This window comes from Talpa europaea (genome assembly GCF_964194135.1).
Source record: "Talpa europaea genome assembly, chromosome: 2".
NCBI classification, from domain to species: Eukaryota; Metazoa; Chordata; class Mammalia; order Eulipotyphla; family Talpidae; genus Talpa; species Talpa europaea.
Genome location: NC_140068.1, coordinates 92,848,723 through 92,876,241, shown reverse-complemented (window position 1 = coordinate 92,876,241; position 27,519 = coordinate 92,848,723). Strand labels below are relative to the sequence as shown.

Below are 27,519 nucleotides of genomic sequence, written 5' to 3'. Positions count from 1 at the left end.
TATCCCTGTTTTGATCCTACTCCCTTATCCCTCTCTGCAGAATGTCTCTGGTTTATAGTTGCTTGTTGATTTTGATTTTCACTTTATTATAAGTACTTCCCCATCCCTTGTTCGGATCCTCTGCATTCCTCCTGTAAGTGAAACCATCCAATATTTTTCTTTTTCTTTCTGTCTTATTTCACTGAGCATGATCCCTTCCAGCTCCATCCATGTTGCTGCGAATGGCATGAGTTTATCTTTTTTGATTGCTGAGTAATATTCCATTTAAATATAGTATTTTTAAGAGTACACTTCTCCCCTCTCAATGTTTCTGTACATATAAATCTGCCTCATTTCTTCTTTATAGTTAACACTGCTTTAGAAAAAAAATTGCAGTAATATTTCTTATATACATGCCTTAAAAAAATCCATTGCACAAATTCAAAATTTTTAAATTGTGGTAAGATTCACATACCTTGAAACTGACCATCTTAACCATTTTTAAGAGTACAGCTCAGTAATGTTAAGTACATTGACATTGTTATGTAACCAACCTCCAGAACACCTCATTTTGCAAAAACTAAAACTAACTCAAACATCTTTATTTCTCTCTTTCCCAACCCCTGGCAACCACCATTCTTCTTTTTGTCTTTTTGAGTTTGACTATTCTGTGTACCTCATATAAGTGGAATCCTACACTATTTGTCTTTTTGTGACTCATTCATTTAACATGATGTCCTCAAAATTCACCCACATTGTAACATTTGATAGAGTTTCCTTTCTTTTTAAGGCCAAATAATATTCCATTGTATGTATGTTGCAAATTTTGTTTATCCACTCATTTATGAATAGATACTTGAGTTGCTTCCATGTGTATACCTTTCAGAAACTTTATTTGATGCATTGTCACATTTAAAGATTTGTGAAAAACAATACAAGTCACTAATTTTTATATCTATCTTTATGTAGATTCAGCAGTTCACATTTTGCTCCATTTGTTTTATCATTTTGTGTTTGTGTACACGTGTATGAACATACACACACTCCTTCTCTCTCATGGACACATCAAATCCTGGATCATTTGAGCACAAATTAGAGATTACTCCTGAAATGTTTCTGTGTGTTTTTACTTAAGAACAAGAGCATTCTCTTATATAAACATAGTAAAATGATTAAAGTTAGGACATTTAACATTAATACTATTTTTTAAGTCTTAATCCATACTCCATATTCAGATGTCACCATTTTGTCTTAAATAATACTCTTTATAGCCTTCTATCCCCCCGCCCCCACCCCGCCCCAGATCAGTCTTAATTCATTGCATTTAATTGTCATGTCTCTTAGGTTCCTTTTAGTTTCTGGAATTGTCCCTCAGCCTGTTTTTGTCTTTCTTCATCTTGACATTAGGGAGGTCTGTTATTTTATTTTGTAGAGTATCCCTCAGTTTTTATTTGTCTGATGTTTCCTCATGATTAGGTCAAGTTAGCCATTTTCGAGAGAAATATCATGAAAGTGATGTATTGTTCTCCTTGCATCTCATAAAAAGGTATGTGGTTAAGGTGATTTCCTTAGGTCTCTCCATTATAAAAGCAATATGTTTCCTTTCTAATAAATAAGGAATTTTGAGGAGATGCTTTGAGACTATGTAAATACTCCATTTTTTGGTCAAAATTTCACCCATAGGTTTTAACATCCATTGGTGATTTTCTTACTGCATTGTTTCTTCTGTGTTTATTAGTTTCCTTTCCAATGTAATGAAGAGCTTTTCCTTCTTGCTCATTTTTTAATTATGTTAATACAAACCCATGGCTTTCTGTTTTATTCATTAAGTTATAATCATCTACTATATTTTTTAAGTCTGATGCTCAGATTGTCCTAGATTGGTCACTGAATTCCCTCAAGCTGATTTCTTGGTCCTGTTTGTTATATCACTTTTTAAAGTGTATACATCCTTTTGTTTTCTTTAAATCAATTTTTCTTAAAGTAGAATCACTAGTTTAATGTGTCTACTTTTCAAATAATGTGTGAACTAAATAAATCACACCTATGGGCTTTTTGAAAGGGGAAAAGTATGCTTATATAAACTTCCAATATTGTGTATTTCTTGAGCTGCTTTTTATAAAACATTAGATTTTCATCATTACTTTTAGTGCAAGAACCATCTGTAAGAAAAGGAGATACTATAAAGAAGGGCTTTATTTCAGTGCCATTCAGGACTAATAGTTCACAACTATCTTACTGAATGAGGTTTTTAGGGTGTATTTTAAACATATATGATTAATAGTATATAATTTATATGAAGTAACAAAAACTTGGGGAGGTTATGGTTCAGCTTCCTTAAATGAATCAGACATTTTCCATGCATTTCTCATTTTAGGTCCTACTACAGTGATTAAGATACCCAGAGAAGTCAGTCAGTCTCTTTATCTGTGCCTCAGTTTTCCCATATATATAATATGAAGATGTACTAGATCATTGGTATTATAACTTTCTTTTACTGCAACATAAACAATAAAATATATGAAAATTTCTCTTTTATTTGTGACCTAATATCCAGTGTTTTATAAAATTTATCTGTACTATTATGTATACTCTGAAATTTTCTTTACTATTCTGTTTCTTTAAAATGCTGGTGGTAATGCTGAAATTGTTATTAGACCAAAAATCTTGTCGTAGATTATTTCTAAAGACTCTTCAGCTCCAAAATTACGTGAGTATGTTCTGTGAAATTATTTGAAAATGACAAGGTTAAAATACAGATTTTAGGACATGGTCTGTCAGTGGAGTAGTTACTAAGAACATCTTCTGTTCTGTAGTTAGCTATAGCCAACTCAGCAAAAACTAATTCAGTGGACATCTAGACCAAAGTCTTTAATCTGTGCCTCTGATTATAAATTTTGCTAGTATAGGCCAACATTGCTACTTTTCTGCCTTTAAATTGAACCTTTGCACTTTTTTTTGGGGGGGGGCATCTGTAGCAGTATACTGATCACTACCTATGGTGCATTTGCTTTTGGCCATGCATAACTGGTTAATGGAAAGGTTAATTTAAAAATCTTATTGCTGAATTTTAATTTGGTAACTAATAAGGCTAATCAGAGTGCTGAACATTTTAAAGAATTTGAAGAATAACACTGCTATCTGTGCAAATAAGTTTGTAAGTAATATTTTCCTTTTGTGAAATGAAAAAAATTGAACCAGAAGCTCATTATTTAGCCATTTTGCAGAAGAATTTGTGCTCCTGAGTTGCTGGAGCCACATAGTTCACTCTTGCCTAGGTCTGCCAGCATCTCTAATGCCTCAACAAGAACTTGGCTCAAGAAAATGTAATTTTCCTTGTCGCTCTCAGTTTTAATTTTTAGGAAGAAAGATGAATAGAATTTAACATCAATCAAATTGATAAACACAGTATTAAGAGCAAAATTGGGAATGTGATACTGCCTTCCTTGACATGCTAGCATTTTCCCTTGAGTTTATATTAGAGTGTTACATACAGAGCCAAAGTAAAATGGCAAATAACTTTCATGAAATGGGAGCTTTGGGGCTGGTTGTACTGGGGAGATGTTTTTGCTCTTGATAAAGTACATTGGAAAATGCAAAAGTAATTACTCTTTTCAGAGCAGATCTTTTTAGGTATGTATTATTTGTGCTGATACAATTGAAGTATAAAATGAAAAGAAATTTTTGTACTGCTTTGGCAATGTTCTCTCTAACCTCTTAAGTATCTCTGTCCACTTTAGTTTGGCCATTACTTTCTAGTTCTTCACATTTTTAGATCTGTTGCTTAGACTTGACTGGCCTTTTAACCTGTTTGGGACTAATTTAGTTGATATTTCTTGTGCAGGTGAATTGGAAAAAAAAGTAAAAAAAAAATCCCCCCAAAACTCTGACTATGGTCTTCTCATATAGAAGTATTAATGCAGTTCATGTGGAATTTTATTTCTAATTTAATATACTAGTACATCTTCTAGTAAATTTCCTCTCTTTTTTTTTTTTTTGCTTTGTTCAGATTTCTGTATTTCATGCATGTGATAATATACTCCATTAAAGATGCTCAACAGATACAGCTTCATTAGATTAATCCATTCCCATGCATTTAAAGATCATCTTTATCCTAAAGGCCCACATATGTATACTCCAAAGCTTAGTCCATCTCTGAGCTCCATACCTACATATTTGCATCATCCTTACTTGATCTATCTCTTAAATGTCACATAATTTGAAACTTAACAAATATAAAACATTAAATTCTTGATTCAGCTCAGTCGCAGTTTTCTCCTATCTCTTTTAATAAATAATGTACATTAATCCACTGGTCTGCAGTGTCATTGTTACTATCCTAATCCTGACTATAGGCACCTCTTAGCTAGACTATTAGATTATTACATAGTCTCACTTGTCAATGCAAAGAACGGGTAAAAGGAACTCAATTTAGAGCTGCTAGGACTTAAAATCCCAAAGGGATTTGTATTTGTAAAGTCCCCAATACATATCCTCACTAAAGAAGTTAATCTGCTCTTCATTCCTTAGCCCAATCTTCCTTTTTTTTAATTTAAATTTTATTTTTATATTTTCCATACAATTACAACCCCCTTATTTTGACCCCAATCCCTCCTTTCCCCGCCCCCGACCCCCCCCATAGCATGTCTTGGGTTCATAGTTGTTTGTTGATTTTGATATTTTCTTTCTTATAGTTATTCTTTTTCCTTGTCCCTTATTTAAGTTTTCTAGATTCCTGCTATGAGACCATCCAGTATTTTTCTTTTTCTTTCTGGCTTATTTCGCTGAGCATGATCCCTTCTAGCTCCATCCATGTTGCTGCAAATTGCATGTGTTTATCTTTTTTGAATGCTGAGTAATATTCCATGGAGTATATGTACCACATCTTCTTGATCCAGTCATCTATTTTTGGGCATTTCGGTTGTTTACAAAGCTTAGCTATCATAAACAGTGCTGCTATAAACATAGGGGTGCAGGTGCTCTTTGGAATTGATGTTTCTGTGTCCTTTGGGTAAATACCTAGGAGTGGAATTGCTGGATCATATGGAAGCTCTATGTTTAGTAGGTCAAGAAATCTCCACACAGCTCTCCACAGTGGTTGGACCAGTTTGCACTCCCACCAACAGTGCAGGAGAATTCCTTTTTCTCCACAACCTCGCCAACATTTGTTGTTGCTAGTTTTTTTTTTTTTAAATAAATTTTATTGTTATATTCCCCATACAATTGCAGCCCCCCCATTCTGACCCCAATCCCTCCCCTCCCGCCCCCGCCCCCCTAAAAGTGTCTCTGGTTCATAGTTTTTTGTTGATTTTGATTTTCACTTTCTTATAGTTATTCATTTTCCTGGTCCCTTATTTAAGTTTTCTAGATTCCTGCTATGAGTGAGACCATCCGGTATTTTTCTTTTTCTTTTTGGCTTATTTCGCTGAGCATGATCCCTTCCAGCGCCATCCATGTTGCTGCAAATTGCATGTGTTTATCTTTTTTGAATGCTGAGTAATATTCCATGGTATATATGTACCACATCTTCTTGATCCAGTCATCTATTTTTGGGCATTTGGGTTGTTTCCAAAGCTTAGCTATTGTAAACAGTGCTGCTATAAACATAGGGGTGCAGGAGTTCTTTGGAATTGATGTTTCTGTGTCCTTTGGGTAAATACCTAGGAGTGGAATTGCTGGATCATATGGAAGCTCTATGTTTAGTAGGTCCAGAAATCTCCACACAGCTCTCCACAGTGGTTGGACCAGTTTGCACTCCCACCAACAGTGCAGAAGAGTTCCTTTTTCTCCACACCCTTGCCAGCATTTGTTGTTGCTAGTTTTTTTAATATGTGCCATTCTCACTGGTGTAAGATGGTATCTCATGGTAGTTTTGATTTGCATTTCCCTGATGGCAAATGATGTTGAACATTTTTTCATATGCCTGTTGGCCATTTGCATTTCCTCTTCAGAGAAGTTTCTTTTTAGCTCTTCTGCCCATTTTTTGACTGGATTATTTTCTTTGTTGTTGTTGAGTCTCATCAGCTCTTTGCAGATTTTTGTGATCAGTGCTTTATCATTAGTGTTGTGTGCAAAAATGTTCTCCCAGTTGGTGGGGGTTCTCTTTGTTTTTGTTATTGTCTGTTTTGCTGTGCAGAAGCTCTTTAATTTGATGTAGTCCCAGCTGTTTATCTTTGCCTTCACTACCACTGCTTTGGGTGATGTGTCTGTAAAGATGTCTTCGAGGTGCATGTCATGTAGTATTTCGCCTATATTTCCTTCTATGTATTTTATGGTTTCAGGTCTTATGTCTAGTTCTTTAATCCATTTTGAGTTGGTTTTTGTGCATGATGTTAGGTAGTAGTCAAGCTTCATTCTTTTGCATGGAGCGACCCAGTTTTCCCAGCACCATTTATTGAACAAACTTTCTTTGCTCCTTTGTCAAAGATTAGTTGACCATAAACCTATGGGTTTATTTCTGGATTTTCTATTCAATTCCACTGGTCTGTGTGTCTGTTCTTGTTCCAATAACATGCAGTTTTGATGATTATGGCTTTGTAGTATAGTTTGAAGTCTGGGAGTGTGATGCCTCCATTCCCTTCTTTATTTTTCAGGAGAGCTTTGGTTATTCGGGGTTTTTGGTGATTCCATATGAATTTCATCAATAATTATTCTATTTCTTTGAAGAATGACATTGAAATTTTTATTGGAATAGCATTGAATCTGTATATTGCTTTTGGTAGGATGGCCATTTTAATAATGTTTATTCTTCCAATCCATGAGTAGGGAATGTCTTTCCATTTCTTTGTGTCTTCTTCTATTTCTTTTAACAGTGTTTTATAGTTTTCTTTGTATAGGTCCTTTACCTCTTTTGTTAGATTTATTCCCAAGTATTTGATTTTTTTTGTTTTGATAATAAAAGGGATGGTTTTTTTGATTTCTTCTTTTTCAGATTTATTGTTTGTGTATAGGAAGGGCTACTGATTATTTTGTGTTGATTTTGTATCCTGCCACTTTACTGAACTGATTGATGAGTTGAATTAGTTTTTCTGTGGAGTTTTTGGGGTTCTCTATGTATATTATCATATCATCTGCAAATAGTGATAGTTTGACTTCTTCTTTTCCTATTTGGACTCCTTGTATGTCTTTCTCTTGTCTTATTGCTCTGGCTAGGACTTCCAGTATTATATTGAAAAGCAGTGGTGAGAGTGGACATCCATATCTTGTTCCAGATCTTAATGGAAATGCCTTCAGCTTTTCACCATTGAGAATGATACTGGCTGTTGGCTTGTCATATATGGCCTTTAAATTTCCTCCCTTTTAATATCAGTAGCCTTTATTTAAATATATAGACATAGATATGAATTATTTATAAATGTCTGTGAAATACCCATGTAAAATGAGATCATGCTATTTATTTTTGATTATCACTACTGCTTCCCCCCAAAAAAAAATTGCTTACTAAAAATGACAGAGTTTAATGAACTTTTCAAATGAAGAAATCAAATTGACTAGTGAGATGAGGACAGGAAGAATTTGAACACAGAAATTCATGTGATAAACACCTATATAATTGTTAAAGACCAAAGGCAGATTGAGGCCTGAGCTTCCTAGATATCAAAGCAAAAATGGAAATGCAAACAGTTCAACAGTCAGCAATCTGTGAGCTCTAAAGTGACTAGTGAGAAGAGTAGTGAACAATATTCACATTAACAGTCCTTAATAAAAAAAACAGTATATGTTGTTTGACTCTTTCTTACACCATCCATCATTACAAGTCAAGGGAATAATATATGAAGGGTGTAGTACCAGTGAAGACAAGTGAAATATTTCATTTTCCTTTTTCATTAATTGTAAGTACATTCTCTTAGTCTCATGCAAGACTCAAGCCCAGTTACCTTAATGAGAAGATATTGTAGAGGGATTTGATTTATGAGGCTTCTTGTTGGAATACCTAGGATAAGAGTAAGGGATAATGGGAAATGAATCTACATAGAACATTTTCACTAACATTAATGCAATCTTAAAAGGAGGAATTTGCCTACATTTCATGTCATTAAATATTTGAAAAATAATATGGATAACACCCTCTTTTCCTTCATACATTTGCTCACCCTTGCAAGTGAAATAAAAAGCATATTCCCAAATGAAAAATACATTTAAAAATATACCAAATCTTACCTGTCTTAAATTTAATTTTATATAAAATTGGATTGGATAATTTGGTTAGTATAAGGTAGTTGGTTCTGTGAAAGACTTCCTGATAACTTTTTTTTCTACTTGATGGGAGAATTTTAAATATCTCAGTATATGACTTGGTAGCCATTGTTCATGTGAGAGCAAGCCTGATTGCAATCAAAAAGATAAATATACCATGACCATGTTTAAAACACATTTAAAACACACCAAAAATTTTTAATAAGGGCCAGACTATATGGTGTTTTATAAGGAATAGGGTTTTCATTGCCTTGAAAAAAAGTTTTTTTTTTTTCCGATAAGACTTTATTTTTCAATAAATCAGTACAAGCCTAAATTGTTAGTAAGTTATACTTAAATTTATATACTGTTTTTTTAAGGCTATAATAGAATGCAGCCTGGTAAAAAGTTCAGATTACTTTCCCAGCCCACACTATCCAGTCTTCATTCAAAATCACTAGTAATTGCCACATGTTTGAGATCTAACTTCTTTCAAACCCAATCTGATGTCATTTTAGGTCCTATTGGTTTGTGATACCTTTCAAATTTAGTAGCTATTTCCATTTCCTGAGTGGAAAAATAGGCTTGTGTCTTTACACAATATTGCATATATTTTAATATGATTAACATAAGATTTTGCACAAAATTTTCTGAGTGCATGCTCTGCACCCTAGAATGTATTATTGTTCTCAGGTATTTGCTGTCCCTTCCAGTGGCAGGATTGTATTTCCTTCTCATTATTTAACTCATCCATGTGACATCTTTTAACAACTGGAATGTAAATGAAAAAGTTCACATACCACATAACTTACTGAATAGCCTTGGTATAAGAAGTACGATCTCTTTCCATTCCTGCCACAAGACCAGTAGTAGTGTTCTAGTCAGGGCTGCTCTTTCATTCTACATTTCTATAAAGAAGACACAGGTGAGTAAAAAACAACAAACCATTCTTGACCTCTAGATTTTAGTCATTTATTATTTCAGCATAAATTAGTCTAGGCTGATTGCTATAAGAACCACAGGTTTTAAAAAAACAACTTTTTAAAAAAAATTGAAGTAACATTAGTTTACAACACTTGTTTTCAAAGCCATGGAATCACAAGTCCTCAGATACACTGCACGCTCATCCCTCCACCATAGTACTTTGTGCCCCTTCCCCTCCCTGTCTTGTAACCTCAGTTCTGCATTCAGATTTCTAGCATTTGTTGTCAGTTTGCTTTTGTCTGACCCTTTGTTTTGTTTCTTTATAGTCCATATGTGAGCAAAACCATTCAGTATTTCTTTCTCCTTTTGACTTAGTTCACTTAGCATTATCCCCTTCAGTTCCATCCCTGCTGTCACAAATGGCAAGAGTTATTTAATAGCTGAATAGTATTCCATTGTGTGTGTGTATGTGTATATATATATATATATATATCTCATATTTTCCTAATTTACGCCTCTGCTCTTGGACCTTTAGATTGTTTCCGTAACTTGGCTATTGTAAATAATGCTGCAGTGAACATAGAAGTGCACATATTCCTTGAATTGGTGTTTCTGCATTCTTTGGAGTGGAATTCTCAGGAGTGGAATGGATGGATCATATGGTTAGATCTATTTTTAATACTTGGAAAAACCTCCATACTGTTTTCCATAGGGATTGAACCAGTCTACATTCCCACCAGCAGTGTAAGAGGGTTTTTTTTTTTTTTTTAAGATTTATTTATTCATGCATACAAGAGCTGGTGTACAGGCCAGAGATGCAGGGGGTGAAAGGATTCACCAAAGACAGAGCCGGCAGCAGAACAGGCAGACTGACTGAAAACACTGCTGAGGGAAGCAGTGGGCGAGACAGGAGAGGTCTGCTGTGCCATGTGGGTATCTCCCTGGCTGGCCAGGAATCGAACTTGTGCTGCAGAGGCTGTAATAGCTTCACAGTGCTGTGCTTAACTCCTTGCGCCACCAGGGAGGCCCAAGGGTTTCTTTTTTCTCCAGATTGTCGTCCACATTTGTTCCTGGCCTTTTGGGCCACTCGCACAGGTATGAGGTAATACCTCATTGTGGTTTTGATTTGCATTTCCGTGATGATAAGTGATGATGATCCCTTTTTCATATGTTTCCTGGCCATCTATATGTCTTCGTTACAGAGTGTTTATTTAGCTCTTTTGCCTGGTTTTTTGGATTGGGTTTTATTTTTGTTGAATTGCTTGAGTTCTTTATATAACTTGGATATCAGCATTTGTTAGCTGTTTGGTGTGCAAATATTTTCTCCCTTTTAGACAGTTATCTTTTTATTTTTACTAATAGTTCCTTTCACTGTACAGAAGCTTTTGAGCTTAATTAGTCCCATTTGTTTATGTTTACTTTAGTTTCTCTTGCCATGAAAACATTTTTACATGAAGAAACAAGTATTATAAACAAAGTAACTTTCTTGTGGTTACACAACTTCTGAGTAACTTAGTCAGGATTCAGACATAAATTTGTCCGGTTCTCTTTGTATTATTCCTCTTTACTTTGTTTGCACTTTTTATCCGTTACACTTATATCTAATGAATTATTTCTTTGCTGATATATGGACTTAATGCAAAACTTTTACATAATATTATTTATTTAATCTGGAATCTAATACTAATGGCTTGCAGTACACAGATCATGTTGCATTTTGAGGTTTTCATTTTTAAGTTTGAAATTACTTGCCTTTAGTTGAGACACGTATTCCCTGTTGGTTTAGAGCAGCTAAGTTTGTACATTTAATAATATCTACCTGGTCCTTGGGAACTTTATAGTTTTATAACCTCAGGATTGACTTGATAGTGTAGATTGTCAAAGAAGCCAAGTTTGGTATAATTCCCATTTGGTCAAATTTATTGGCACCCAAATTTCTTTTTTTCTACTTTTCATCACCATAGTCACAAGCATGAAAAAACCTAAGTTGTGTACAAGAAAGCAGAATGGAAATAAGAGCAATCATAGTTAATTTGAAGCATACTATATGCCAGACACTGTCTAAGACTTTAACATGTGTTATCTAACATAAACCATATAATAACTTTATGAAGTAAATACAATAATTCTCCCCATTTTAGAGGAGAAAACTGCAAAAACAGAAGTGAAATAACTAACCCAAGGTCACACAGCAGTTATAAGTGATTGAGCTAGGATTTGAACTGAACACCATACTATGACAGAGGTTATGTAGAAAACTATGCAAGAGGTTTTCTCTCCAGTGGAGGGATATTAGGTCATTAGTTATTTGAAGGGCAAATTTTCCCTTATGCTACAACTTTTTCATAAATGTCCACTCTGTTGTTCAGAAACCCTTTCTACTATTAGCATTTGAGTATTATAAATCATACAGGCAACATATATTCTTTTGCTATGATGGAGTTGATTTGTTGGATAAAATGAGTTGGTTAGCTTTCATCTTTGGATGTTATAAAAATGATGGCCTTCTCTAGATATCCTCTGGTATGCTTTACTAGATATAAGGGAATGTTAATAAACCCATTACTTCATACTTAAAATATTTTTTCATAGCAGTTTAAACCAGTGTGTGGTCTGTTGTTACTCTTTGGGAAAGAGATTGACACTCTTAAAATATACCATATTGTATTGTTTGGAAAATAATTGTGTGCTGGGATTTTGTAAATTTTATCTTTTTTTTTTTTAACTCTTTCTTTTTTAAAGATTCATTTATTTATACAAGCACTGGGGTACAGGCCAGAGGTGTGGGGGGTGAGGGGATTCACCAGAGACAGAGTGGGGAACAGAACAGGCAGAAGGACCAAAATGCACTGCTGAGAGGAGTAGCAGGCAAGACAGGAGAGGTCTGCTGGGCCATGTGGTAGCTCCCTGGCCGGCCAGAAATTGAACTGGCACTTCAGAGGCTGCAGTGCCACTGGGGAGGCCCCTATAAATTTTATCTTTAAGGGAAAGTACGTCTCAAAAGGTAACATCATCACCCCTATTGAATATCCTAAAGTTAACACCATCACCCCTATTGAATATCCTAAAATAAATGAAATGGACTTTGGCTGAAGCAGGAAGAGTGAACTTTGGTGGTATGTGTTGCTGATATGACATGGTGAGTATGAATAGCGGTGAAAATGAGCTATGAGAATAATGGGAATAGTTCATGAAGGCAAGAGCTGCGTGTGTACATGGGGGGAACATGGATAAAGAGAATGGACCAGTGTGCAAGGGTATCAGTAGGTACAACAAGAAAAAATGTTCTTTCACTTCTCAAAAAAAAGGAGGTGCCAGCGGGAGGTGTTTGTGATTTGAGGGTACTTTGTTTTGTCTTTTCTACCACTACTATGTGATAAAATGAAGGGTTGGCAACATGAAGACTAAAAAATTATAAAAGCATTCAAGGATCTAATAGAAACTGTGTTTATGGGGGGGTCACCTCACTTTTTTCTAATATAGTTCCAAATGCTTTTCTAATTTTTATGACACTGGAGTCTTCATGGGTTATTTGGAAACTTAACATCTAAAATGAAAAAGAAAAAATCTTAAGTTTCAGCTTTTTTAGCGATTATGTTCATGTCAAACCCATGCCATTGGAGTGGCTTATGAATGACAGTAAGGGCTGAAGACTTGACGGGGGCATATTTAAATGGTACCATAGATCAGCTGTAAAGGCATAGGCAAGAGGAGTTTTCCCCCCCCCTTTTTTTTTTTTTGTTTTGTTCTGACTTACCTATTTTTATTTTGTCAGCTTCATTTAGTATTTCCATATTGTATCTAGCCCTATTGGTAATTTCAGTGGTTGAACTGTGTGTGTATACATATACACATCATATACTCATTTTGTTGAAAATAGATTGTTACAATATTCAGAAAACTACTTGTGTTAATCAATTTTTTTTTAAAAATTGACACATTTGTGGTAAGACCAAAATGAGGTAAATGTATCTCTTGTGTGTGTTATTTATAGTACTAATGGATTGTTAGATATTTGTTGTAATGTTAACATGTTAATTTATGCCCTGTAAATGAATATGAGACACTATTACTGGGAAAACTGTATAGTCTGCATAATAAATGCTGTGTAAGAAACAACCCTTCTTCCAAATAACTTTTTTGCTAGTTCACACTTCCGAGCAGTTGGCTCTATAGGTGTGAAGAGTCTGGGGATTGTATAACTTAGTGATAAAGCAGATTACAAAATAAGCTTAATTACTGATAGGAGTTTTCCTTGTAAGCTTTGTCAGCTTCATCTATCCTCTTGTTGACTGTTTTGGCAAGAATCATTGAAGATATGCTTTGGGGAGTCAGTCTAGTGTACTTTCTTTTCACACACACAAAAAAAAACATGCTGCTTTATGTGATCTGAATCTAAACAAACAGAACTTGACCAGTCTTTTGAGTTCTATCAGGACCAGTTAACTGTGGTATGTACAGAAATAGCTTGTAAAATTCAGACTTTTTTTTTCAGGTACTTAATATTTCTACCGTATATAGAAATGTTCTTCCTGCCTATAAATAAAGTTTATGGTAATTTGAAGTCCATTAGTATCTAAGAGAACTAATATATTTAGACTTAGTATGTTCACCAGTATTTTAAAATACGTTAAATTTACCAAATATGTATTATGTGGCAGGCATTTTGCTAGGGACTGAGGTATACAATGGATAAGACATTCATTCAACAAATATTCATTAAGTGCCTTCTATGGAAAATCTTTTAGGGCCTCCCTAAGGAGATAGTTCTTATGTTAAGGTTTAAAGATGAATAGGACTCACCAAGGTGAATAATAGGATAGGGAAAAAATAATCTCCCATATACCATGATCAAAATACTCCAGGTTGAAAAAGAACATGGAGTGTCTGAAAAACTGAAAGAACCCCCAGAATGACTGAAGTACGGGGAGGGAGAGAAGGAATAGTGCCTTAAAATGAGTTTGAAGAGATAGTCAGAAGCCAATTCTTGGAGATTCTACTTTCTAAGTTTGTTTATTATTTTAGATCTGATTATAAAGGCAGTGGGAGGCCTTTCATTGGCTTAGGGCGTAAAATGACATTTCAGAATATGTTTCTTACAGCATTATCCTGATAGCTTTGTGGAGAATGGATTAGAATGGGCCAAGAGAGGATAAGATGTAGAAAAATCAACTAGGATGCTATTGAAGGTATCTGACAGACGATGAATTAGACTAGACTGGTAATGGAAAAGCGGGTAGGTTCAGCAGATATGTAGGAATTATAAATGACTAAACTTGGTGATTTTTGAGAGTAAAATTAGGGAAGGACAATATGGACTCTGAGATGATTCCCAGGCTTCTGACTTAAATATCTCGGAGAATGTTGGTGCCATCCCCTGATACAGGAAGAAGGGCAGAAGACAAAGTCTGTTTTAACTTTGGAAGCTATGCCTTAAAGTGGATAGATTTACGGGCATAGATAGAGAAGACAGGACAGGAGTAATTTATCACTACTAGAATGTATATAGAGTTCACCCTTGAACAACACAGGTTTGGACTGCACTAGTCCACAGATCCTCACAGATGTGGATCCTGGCATATATGGAGTGCTGGCTATAAATTATACAGATATTTGATTGCTCAGGAGAAGAGGACTTAGGGTAGAGGTGTCAGTGCTCCTAACCCCTGTGTTGTTGAAGAATTAACTCAGTGTGTGTTTTAAAATTGTCTGACTATATCAGTCAGCATCAAAACAGTATTAGTCTGTCCTGAGATCAGTGAAGACGCTTTGGTTTATATTTTCACCTACATCATGAGATTGTAGGTGAAAATCTGGTAGGTAGAGGATTTGTTCTTTTATTTTTATTTTTTTAAGAAGCTAGTGGGACTTAATGAAAGGAAGTTTAAAATGAGCCCATCCACACTTAATAGATGATGACTGGTTTCAATTAATGAAGATGACGGTTTTTCTCATAAGCTAGGATTCAAGGTGAATGTATATAAGATTTTAATAGTAACCAGTCCATTGGCCCTTGCCGATTCTTATTTAAACTGGTTTGTTTTTGTTGACACGATATTCCCTGCTTAATATCCAACTACTAGAATTTTATTCAGATTTTGATCAGAAGGTTAAAACTCTGGTTTCTGAGTTGACTGGGCGCTACTAATAGTTTTGCAGCTTTTAAAAATAAGATATCTGAAGTTTATGATTGGGGTGAAGCATAGGAATATGTAGAATAAAACCTACATATATGACTGTGAATGATGGTGTAGCCGACTGTAGACATAATTTGGGAAAAGGGATAAAGAAATCAAGAAAGAACTCTGTTCTGTTAAAGAAGGCCCTTACATAGTACCTTTCATAAGCGGAAACTCTTGAGATGGCAGAATTAAATTTTTATTTGCAACTTTTCCATTTTGCTTTAACTGGCTACATGAAACAAAGTATCAAGCACAAATTTAAAGCTTCCAGTGGGAACATGGAGTTTTAATCTGTGATAATAGCGAGCAGGTGGGGTTTGGATACTAGGGAATTGGAATGTGGGAACTGGAAAAGTAACAAACTGTAAGCTTATTACATTTTGGCAACCAGCTGTGGTTAGGCTGTTCATTGCTTCATGCTATGGTGGGTAGATTGTAGATGTTAGTCTCATAAACCTGGGCCTCAAAGCCTACCTAGCTCCAGCACTTTTCAGGAAAGGACAGGTTACCCAACCCTGCCCTGTTGAAACAATTGGGATGAGATCTACTGCCCAGTTTATTCAAGGATTAAATGAGAAAATGAATGTGAGCTGTCTGGGAGAGTGCCTTTCTCATAGAAGGCAGTTAATTCTTAGTTCTTCTTTTACCTCTAATTTGAATGTTTTTTAACCCAGCTTTTAGTGTCTAGTGACTTAAGTTGACAAATGAGTGGGCTAGAACAAATAGTTGATTTCTCATCTCTCCTTAATGATTATGAAAATTTAAACTCACAGGTATTGAGTGCTTCATGTTTTAGAAATGCTAAATGCAACCCAGGTGATGCTAGGAGTGCTTTTAAAGGCACACAGAATAGTTTGTAGAAGATTAAAAATAATTTTAAATGTAATCCAGGGAAGCCTTTCTACAGAAAAACATTTGACTAGTTAACATCTGTTGAGCACTGTTTTAGTCCTGGACATGTATGATGTGGGAAGACTGACACATGAACAGATAATTCTTATGCACCACCATAGAAAGTTTTATGCTATTGGAAATCATAGTTGTGCCAAGGTAATTTGACAGTATGTACCAAGTAGTTTTAAAATGTACATCCTCTCTTACCCAATTGATCTATTAATACTTCTAGCAATATAACCTGAGGGCTTGCAATACAATCTAGCTAATTGTGTGAAAAATTGCTAACTACAAATGTGTAAGTTTGTACATTGAATTAATTGCTAATATTATAAATGGACATACAGGTCTCCATCATTGATCACACAGATTTGTATGTGACAAAGAAAAAATATTTGTGATACATTGTTAAGAGCAAAAAGTCAGTTACTAAAAAGACTTAAATTTTTTCTTTTCAAAAAAAGCTTAGTGGAATCTTTTCTAGATCACTTTTGTGTATTCTTTGCCTTGAAAAAAAAATCATTCAGATATAGTTTTTGTCATAATCTGGAAATGGGATGGGATTTTAAGTGAGTTAATGTCTTGCCAAATCAGAATAGCCTATCTGAGAGATAAGCAGTTGGGGCATATATATTTGCTTTATGACCTTAGTGTATTGTCAAGGTGCAGTCAGGTTTTAGTCAATTTTTACAAATATTTCATATGTTTTTCAAGGTAGTTCATTATTTTAGTTGTTGGGTACATGGTTTCTGTGTGCTTAATAATCTTCTCTAACTTCACTAATTACTTTGTCTGATACAAAATATATTTAAAGGTATGTTGGAGTTTCCCATTATGATAGTAAACAGTTTTCCCATAAATACAATAGGTTTTGCCTTACATATTTTGATGCTTTGCTATTAGGTGCATGCAGGTTTAGAATAGTTTTCTTGGTCCTCCCCAACATCCCCCACCCAGTTATATAATGACCATTTTATCTTTAATATTACTTTTTTGCTTTAAAAAATATATTTTTCATGACAGTCCTATAACATGTATTGGTTTTCTAGTCATATGTATTTTCTGGTATAATTTTTGTATACTTACAGCTTTTTTTCCCCCCTCATTTATGTTTTTAGTATGTCTCTTGTAAACTGAACAGAAAAGGACTGTTCAGTTTGAATTTTAGGTCTTATAACTGCCGTGTAGTCTACTTACATTTATTGTGATTACTGTTATATCTGTACTTATTTCTACCATTTTATTTATTTACCTTGTTTTAGTCTCGCTGTTTTTTCCTTCTTACCTGTCTTCTACTGGTTTGTACAACTTTATTCCTTTTTTTCCCCTCTACTCATTACCCTTAAATTTTTAACATGTGCTTGAATTTACAAAGTCTTATGTTAAAATCACTGTCTTCCATTCTTCTGAACAATACAGGGACCTTGGAAAGTTTAAAATTCAGTACCCTCCACCAATCTTAGAATTTTTGACCAGTCTTTTACTTCTATTTTTATTTATTTTTATTGTATTTTATTATTTTTTTAGAGATTTATTTATACATTTATACAAGCACTGGGCACAGTCAGAAGCGCGAAAGGGTGACAGAACTCACCAGAGCCAGAGCAGGGAACAGAACAGGCAGACTGACGAAATACATTGCTAAGGGGAGCAGCGGGCATGACAGGAGAGGCCTGTGCGCCATGTGGAACACTTGCCGGGGGTTGGGGATCGAACCAGCGCTGCAGAGCCTGCAGGCAGCCCCACAGCCCAGCGTTCAACTGCTGCACCACCAGGGGAGGTCCTGCTTCTACTTTTAAATCATCCAAATTAGTCTTTATCGTTGCTGCTGTTGCATTTACTTTTTATACTTTCATTGTTTTCTCATACCCAAGAAGATTGTGAATGCCTTAATTAAACAGTTTCCTCATTTTCTCTTCAGATTTTCAGAAGAAACAACCAGACGATGATTCCACTCCAAGTACAAGTAACAGCCAATCAGATTTGTTTTCTGAAGAGACCACCAGTGACAACAACAATACCTCTATAACCACGCCAACTCTTAGTCCCAGCCAGCAGCCGCTTCCGACAGAACTGAATGTAACTTCACCAAGTAAAGAGGAGTGTAAGTGCCCAGATCTTTGGGAAATGGTAAAGAAAGCAACTTAAGAATAATATATGAACTTCTTGGTAATGCCTCAACCCAGAAAAAAGATTGCAGCACTTTTAATTCAAGATTAAGTACTCACATACAGGCCTAAGTTAGCAAGTCAGAGAATAAGTTTCCATCTTTATATAGAGCTTAAGGTCTTAGAATATAACCTTTTATGGTAACTGTCAAAATACAGGAGGTTTTGAACTAGTCTGGGGCAGTGGTTCTCAGCCTTGACTACAAATTAAAATCCACTGAGTATTTTAAAACAATTTAATCTTTAGCACTATTCCATGAGTCTAATTTAATTGGTCTGGAGGAAAGCCCAGGGATCTGGTTTTTGTTTTTGTTTTTTTTTAAACTACAGTGGATTCTAATGTGCTGCAAGTGTTGTTGCAAAGCTCTGGTCTAGGAACTTAGTCATGATTTAAGCACCTTGAACTGAAACCTTACTTCTATCAACTAACTGGTGCTTAATGTTTCTAGGCATTTAACTGAGATCATAACAGTGTATTACATCATAGAACATACAGTATTTGAAGGGAGGAGGAAATAGTTTCTGTTACTCTCCTTTAAGTCATCTTTGCTAGAATAATGTTATCATATATGTAATATAGAAGTCTGTTGTTCATTTAATCTTTGTAATGTTTGAAGCATTTCCTTTAGGGCTCAACTACAACTGATGGTATTTATTGAATATTATAGGGCTATTATGAGAGCAGGTTTTTCCCTTTAAATGCTTAACAGGTTGAAATTTAGTGCTTCAAGTTTAATGATAATCTAGAAATCCTTGTAATGTGGTAGGATAGAATGTTCTGTCTGTTAACTTTTGGAAAGGTGAGGGAGAACAGTTATTTATTTAAACCTATCACTGTGCTAGGTAAACTTGAGAATATGAAAGTGTAAGGTAAGCTATAGTCCTTGTCCTCAAAGGATTTACTATTTAGCAGGGAAAGATAAATATATTTGTTTTACCAGTGGTTCTCAATCAGGAGTGATTTTATACTCCTCGTGCTCCCTATACCAGGATGCTACTCAACATCCTGTGGTACATAAGACAGCTTTCCACAGCAAGGATTATTCAGCCCAGTGTAACAGTAACTCCAAGGTCTGAGAAACCCTCATACATACATGTATGTACTCATTTTAGTGGTCCTTCTATGTATTAAAGAGAGGTCCTGCCTGTTGAAGAAGGGTGTTGGTTTATTGGAGAAAGTGGTGATGAAGACAAATGCAAAGCATTTGTGAGACACTGTAGACAGAGTAGGATGAGCTATGGAGGAATCTGCATGAAGTTCTATAATGACGAGTGACTCCTTTAGGACCATTTATGGAGGACAAAACTGGAAAGGTAGTTATCGCCAGGTCATAGAGACTTGAATGCTCAGCTAAGATATTTGGATGTTAGAGAATAATTATGTTTGTGAGCAGAGGAAGTAATATTATTATTACAGTTCTTTTGTAGAAGTAACCTTGCAGTAATGAAAATGGGAAGGATTTGACTAGAGTCACATTGCAGAGAATCTTTTTAAGTATTATGACTTATAATAGATACCTAGGGAAAGTTGTAAAACTCATTTAAAAGGAGGAAAAAATGATGAAAATGGTAATGATAATATTAAAGCAACACATTTATGTATGGCGTCATGTACTTATTAAGGAGCTGATGAAATTATGGCACCTTGTCTCAGAAAACTACCTACTGTCTACTTATACCCAAATTTGAATAAAATTTTTCTAAAACTCACTCTGGCTTCTAGGTTAAGAACTCCTGAAAGGGAAAGGTTGGAACTGGTTAGACACCCATGTGATTGGAACCATACATTCCAAGATGCCGCCACAACAAAGGAATTCAAGCAGCCAGAATGCACATGTACTGAGATAACAAGAGCTATCACTTATTGAGCAGTTTATGTGCAAGATATTGTTCTATGTGTTTCCTCTTTTTTTCATCATGGCAAACCAAAACAGTTGATGCTGCTATCATTGTCCCCATTCTATAGATAAGGAAACAAGTCCAAAGAGATAAAGTAATTTGGCTGTGGTCACAAACAAATAGATACCAGAACCAGGATTTAAATTTAGGCATTTAGCTTTAGAATTCATTAATTCACAAAGTGGAATAGAACTGCCATAGAGAATAGAACCATTCTTATTGGTAAGAGCTGCACTTTTTGTCTCTGTAATTAAGGCATGTTGAAACTCATATCATAATCAAAAATTATTGATTCATCATGAAACATTCCTATAACAGGGATTGGAAATAAAAATAAATCCGTATTATTGAAACATTTTCTCTGAAGGCATACCTCCACAGGAAGCTGACCCCCATAACAGGGATTTATATAGCAGATGATGAAGCTTGGACTCAGAACAGGTGGAGTTACAAGAAATGAATTCTTAATTGAGTCAGGCTGATTGTTTGGTGCACTCTAAGGACATAGAGGGATTCCTTATGTGTTCAGTATAAGATTCCACCTTCACTCATCTGCCTGGGCTTAGATGCTCTGAGCTCTGGAGCCTTCAGAACACAACACTTTCCTTAAATTGCCAGCCGAGGCCACTGTAGACTATCATGATATTTTTCTTTTTGATCTGTAAATACCTTCAATCCCATTTAGAATATCTAGTTCAATTACCTTTGAATCCATTCTCTATCTTTCTGATATCACTGCTGAAAATCACGTCATCTCGGAATCTCTTCCTAATGCTTTTGGAGATCATTAGTGTAATCCTTTGATTTTCACAGTTCTGGAGAAATAAGGAGATTTGCTAATCCGAGATAATGATGATAATTTAAATGTTCAAGTGGGTAATTTGAGTTGGAATTCAGGGGAGAAAAGTCAAGATTGGCTTCATCCATGTGGAGATGTTGGGGAAAGCCATGGGGATTACATGTGATTGCCAAGGGCTAGAGCAGAGAACGCAGTGAGAACCTTGAGTAAACCAAGGAAAAGGAGGCAACATGAAGAGGTCAAAGAGGAAGAGAACACTAGTGGGCAAGGTCTCAAAGCCAAGGAACGGATTTCAACTTCTGTATGGACTTTAATAATACCAACAAAAATGTTAGCTCACATTTATGAGATGTTTGCTGTGTTCTGAGCACTCTTGTAAGCTCTTCACACATACCAACAATCACTTTTTATGATACCCTGTGAAGTAGTTTCTTTTATTATACCCTTTTATAGATGAAGAAGTTGAAGCATAGACAGGTTCAGTAACTTCTGCCCAAAGTCACCCATGTGGGCAGTGCAGCTCACATTCTAGCCCACTAACTGAGCTCCAGAGTCTGTGCTTTTAATCACTGTAGCATTCTGCCTCAGCATTATGAAGAATCCTGCAGAAGCTATAAACTGACAACAGGCATTTGAATACGGGGCCATTGAGATTGATTACCTAAATAAACTAATAAATTATTCCATTGGTTTGTATATTCATTTAGCAGTCTTTGCTGAGAGCCTACTGTGTGTTAAACACTAGGTTAAGTGCTCGATACAGAAATAAGATTAACTCTCTACCCACTTCTCTTTTCAAATATATATGCCTCTGGGATTCTGAATGTTCCCCCAGACAGGTACATAAAAATTTTAGGATGAAGGGTAAACAGCAGCAGCAGGAGTGGTTAATACTCATGCCATTTACAAAAGCTTTCTCAAGTAGGTTTTGCTATCTCACCTACTGAAACTATGGTAGGTTAAAATGTGTACCTGGCTTGTTGGTGGGGGATACAAGGTTGAGAAAAGTAAGGAAGGTTTGTTAAGGCTGCAAAGTAGATGAATTAATATGACATCATGAGAGAAAGTGATTGCCAAGTAGCAGTGAGGACTCGGGTAATTAGACAACCTGATTCATTGATACCTTGCAAATTTCTTCAGCTTTGAACTACCTAGAAGAAAGATAGACAAAAGCAGCAATAGGGGGTCACTTACATTGTTCTTCTGGTATTCTCAAGCTACCAGAATTTCATCTCTTGGTTCTTTTTAGCTTTCCTTGGAGAGGTGTATAGTAGTTGTTGGGAAATGATTTTAGGATTCAAATCCAATTTTAAGTAATTTGTAAATTATACAGTAGTTAAGGATCTGTTGTTATTGTGTGGCACTGGAAGTGCTGTGTTTTCCTGGGAGCGTATGAAAAGGTTTTACTTTTCTGCCTAGTAATCAAGAAGATGAGTATGGGTTATATCTGCTTTCTACTTCTCACTGTTAAGTGGGTATGCAAACAAGTGAGTGTAAGCATCCAGATATGCTGTTTTTGCAGATAAAGTAAGAATCATTTGATAACAAGAGAGTGTAAAGTAGAGAAATGGGACAGATTTTTATGCAAAAGAATTTCTTAAAATACCTGACTGAAGGCTGAATAAAGTAGATATCCAAAAACTCCAGGTGATCTTTCTTTGTCTGAAAACACACACCTCTTCCTCTCCCATCTTGTATGTCTTTGGAGGAAACCATGAAACTTCAGCCTTTATAAACATTTTCAAAGCATAGAGTAAACAAAATTCAAACAGTGATTAAAGGACTTGTCATACAGCATTTAAATGCTATTACAGTGCTAACAGCTAATACTTGCAGGCACTGTTCCAATTTTTTTTTTATCTGTAGTAACCTCTTTCATGTTCTTAACTACCCTGTAAAAGGTACTGTTACCATATCTGTTGACAGATGTAGAAATGGAGCACAGGATGATTCTCTGTGTTGTCCAAGATCCCAGAGCAACCTAGTTTTCTAGAACACTCTATAGTTGCCTGTCTCTATGTGATTTATATTATAACGGATCTTTCATGCAAATGTAAACTACAGAGGAAGGAGTATTGCACAAATACTTAACAAAGTAGCATTTCTTTCTGCTTTCACTTAACTGCTATTTATTGTCTCCCATTTTCCAGGTTTTTCATAGAGGAAATAATGTATAATTTGTAGTTTTGTTTCATGACCTAATTTTTGAAGAAAGGATAATGTCAGATTCTAATTAGAACCCTGGATCCAATTGTTTTGTTATTTTTATTTATTTTTTAAAGATTTATTTATGCATACAAGAGCTGGGGAAAAGGCCAGAGATACAGAGGGGTGTGTGTGTGAGAGAGATGATTCACCAGAGACAGAGTGGGGAACAGAACAGGCAGATTGACTGAAATACACTGCCGAGGGGAGCAGCGGGCGAAACAGGAGAGGTCTGCTGCGTCATGTGGGTTGCTCCCTTGCCAGCCAGGGATTGAACTCATGTTGCAGAGCCTTTGGTTTGCTTCACAATGTGATGCTTAACCCCTTGTGCCACCAGGGAGGCCCCTTTTTTGTTATTTTTAAATGATGGGCAGATGACTGGTCACCTTATGTCGGAGTTTTACCAGATTGAACTTTAAAAGATGAGAAACTGTCCTTTTCCTTATCCCTCCTGTAAAATTAGTTTTCCTTCTGTCATGCTCTCAAAGTCCTCAGCATTTCTATTAATGACTTGTTTGGAAGTCTTACAATATGTATGCCTACCTAGATTTTGGGTTGGTTTGTTTTTCTCCTCAGTGCTGCTGAATACTGGACAGAAATGGAGGTGTTGGAGGAGAGTTGACCAGTTTGTTTCTTTCTAGGTATGAGAGTAAGAGAACTGATACCTGCTCCTAGGGAAGAATAATGGCCAAGCAGTGGACTTGTTTTCAAATATTCTGATGTCTGAATGTAGCAGAACACCTCATACAAAACTCCCTATTAACCCCTGTGGAGGCATATTGTAAGAAATAAAAAGAAATCAACATTTATAAAATTATAGTTTACAAGAGCAGTTGCCAAACTACAGCCATAAGCCAGCTTTTGCTCATCATGTTTTTGTATGACTTATGAGCTGAGAATAATTTTAATTGATTGTAAAAACCAATCACTTGACATATGAAAATTATGTGAAATTCAGATTTTAGTGTTCATAAATAAAGTTTTATTAGACACGCAATGACCATTCATTATGTATTGTCTTTAGTTGCTTCTGCACTACAACAGCAAAATTGGGTAGTTGCTCAGAAGCCTAATTGTTTATTATAGAAAAACTTGCTAGCCCCTGTTTTATAAAGCAGTTTGACATATTATTTCCCTAGGATTGTGCTGACAGTGTATACTGTAGACAAGGCAGATACTCTCCTATTCTACACATGGGAGAAATGTTTGTATGGTGACCTCTTTTGAGTCACATGACAGGGCCAGAACTCAGCTCTGGGCCTTTTTCATTCATAATGTTCAACTTTTTCCCTGTACTTCTCTGCTGCAAGGATAATGCAATTAAAGTATCTACCCAAGAGGTGCTTTTGTTGTAGCTAAAAGAAAATGTACTTAAAAAGTGAGAACTGGACCAGCCAGAATATTAGTAAAGGGTTTTAATAATTAAACCTTAATTTCCAAGTGCTGACTGGATATCCCAAAATAGAAGTTTGAGGCATTCTTTATCTGTGGTTAAACTAATTTGGTTGAGCAAAGAGATTCTGTTGTTTCCTTGGAAACTGCTTCTTGGTGATACCCTAACTTCCCTAGACTCTTAGAAGATAAAGTAAACTGGTGGTGCATTTTAACTGATGTCCTTGCTAGACTACACTTGGGTCTTTAAGTGCATTGGGCTTCATTGACTATTAATCTTTATTCCTGTCTGACAAATCCTTATCTGTCCTCTGGAAAATACTGTCATCACCACAAAGTGGCTAAACTTTTTGTTTTGCCACCTAAGTTTCTAATAATCCCTAACTGAAATCAAGTTTCCCTTTTCAGACTCTGCCTACTTCCGAAGACCAGATACTGGGCAAAACAGACTGGGGTATCTTAGTAGAGCATTTAGAAAATATTACCTATTAATAAATGTTTTATGACTTCCTGCTGGGCTGGTTTTAAGTGAAATATGGTGGGGCAATTTATTTACAGTTCATTCTCTATATGTCTTTCTCTTCCCTTTTCTCTAATGAAGCTCAAAGCATCAGGCTGTTTATCAGAGATAATTATACAACAGATGGAGCTTTTCTGATACATAATCGTCTCAGAGTGGAAGATTTTTCCCATAATGAAGAATGCCCAAACTTTAAATGTCTCTTTTGATTTTAATTTAAAGGTTTTTTTTCCCCCCAGTGCATTTATTTATCCTGAAGCTGGTTCCATAAAGCATGCTGCTTTTATTAGAGCTGTGTTCTAAAAAGATTGATTCTTTGCAGTACAGTATGATAATGTACAGTTATATGCTGCATTGAATTGAATGTCTATAATTCAGAAGGAATCAATGTGTGGGATAATTAAATTAATACCTGTCAAAATGCAGAAGGACTTCAGCAGTTTAGCAAGGTTTTCTTACAGAAATTATTTCTGTTCCGTGTTAGTTGGGTCATAACTTTAGTTAAAGAACTTACAGTGCCATCTGACCTTCAGTTTGTAGTAAAAAGAGACCAAATTAGAGCAAAACCATGATTTTTAAATTACTCATTTGCTCGCTTTCCCCCCCTTTTCTCAAGTTTTAATCCAATTTTTAAGTATACAAGACATACATTTTTATATAGAGTAGGCTAAAACATTCCTTTATTACCACCACCTTATCTTCTTTTTCTGTGCACTTATATACATGTTTACATATATTTTGGGTTGTCTTACACACACACACACACACACACACACACGGGCATAGTTACTACTGTTTTGCAACTTTTATTTAACCATGCAGCTTAGCAACTTTTCCAGGTCAACACAAAGACCTGCCTAATTTTTTTAAGTTGTTATTATTTTCTCTTGAGGCTTTTCCTAATATTTCACTCTGTAAACCACTTTAAGTAAACATTTTGTGCATGGCTAATGGTACATGTGTCATTTTTTTCATGATAAATACATAGACGTGGAATCAAAAGTCAGAGATGATGTATATTACAAATTTTGAATGCACGATTAAATTAGTCCCCCAAATGACACTTCTACTTTATACTGAAATATAGTGTCTGAGAGTGTTTCCCATACTTTTACCAGCGTTAGGTTCCTTTTTTCCCCCCAGCAGACAAAAGAATAGCTCATGTTAATTTGAATTCCTTTGATAATAATATATATATTCAATATTTTATCACTTATCTTTTTCTGTTTACCTCTTGAATCCATCTGAAATTTATTTTGTATGTGTTATGAGGTTTAAGGATTCACTTTTCCAAATGGTGGTTAATCATCTCTAAGCAATTTATTAAATAGTTCAGGTTTGAAATGCCATTACTAATATATAAACATAAATCTGATTTTAGGCTCTTGATTTTGCTCCATTGGCCTACTTATATATTCCTGAGACTGGACTATAGCATTTTTGTGGCATGTATTGATATTTGATTTAGCTAGTCCTGTCTTTTTCTAAATTTGGTTAGCTATTCCCTTTATATTTTCTTGATGAATTTTATAGCTTGTCAGTTCTGTGGAAAATTAAAGTGTGATTTTTATTGGAATGATAGTGAATATATAGATTTATTTGGCAATAATTGACATGTTAATGCACTACTAGGTCTTCTCAAATAAGAATATAGTTTTTCTTCATTTGTTGAAACCCTCTTAAATATTCTTGAGTAAAGATTTATCATTTTCTTAATGTCAGCCTTATATATTTCTTGCTATAATTTATTTAAAGCCTTGTATATTTCCTTTTCTCATTCTTACTAATTAAACTATTTCATAAATATAGTATTTGCTGTAAAATCTAAATTTGTTTGGGGTTTTGTAGATATTATTACATTAAGGAAACCCTTGTACTTATAGCTTACTTTTTTTTGAATGTTGAAATTTTTAAAATGCTTTTTCAGTATCTGTTGAAATGGACTTTAATATGTAATCTCTTCATTTAATAGACTTCCACTGTTAAACCATCTTTGCATTCTTTGAATACAACATACTGGTTCTTTCATTATACTACTAGATTAAAAAATATGCATTTTATTTCAAATTTTACATTTTTCAGTGAGTGGTTACTTTGTGCATGTATAACCTTATATCAAGTGGACTTGCTATTTCTGTCTAGTTTTGGTATTAATTAAATTAATCTCATGGAAAGCTTTACATCTTTTCCTGTGCTGTAACATAGCATTTGCCCTGTGTTTTGAAATTGTGTAAGAGATTTATTTTTGAAAACTTAAACAACTTAATCACAAAACTGATTAGCCTGGTATCTGTATTCTAAGTAGATCTTCTGAAATCTTTTTGAGTTCTTATATAATTATTGGGCTATTCATACTTTCTACCTCACTTAAAGCTAATTTTG

General features: G+C 35.1%; 1 protein-coding gene across 2 annotated transcripts in view; it reads left to right on the top strand.

The window, feature by feature from the left end:
* ZFAND3 (zinc finger AN1-type containing 3) overlaps nucleotides 1-27,519 on the top strand; it is a gene marked incomplete at both ends in the record, with an annotated part of 297,840 nt that overhangs the window by 195,394 nt on the left and 74,927 nt on the right. For both annotated transcript variants that reach the window (XM_084256965.1, XM_084256964.1), the window contains one exon: nucleotides 18,076-18,258. In XM_084256965.1, coding sequence (XP_084113091.1) covers nucleotides 18,076-18,258 — 183 coding nt within the window. The remainder of the gene's footprint in view (nucleotides 1-18,075; nucleotides 18,259-27,519) is intronic.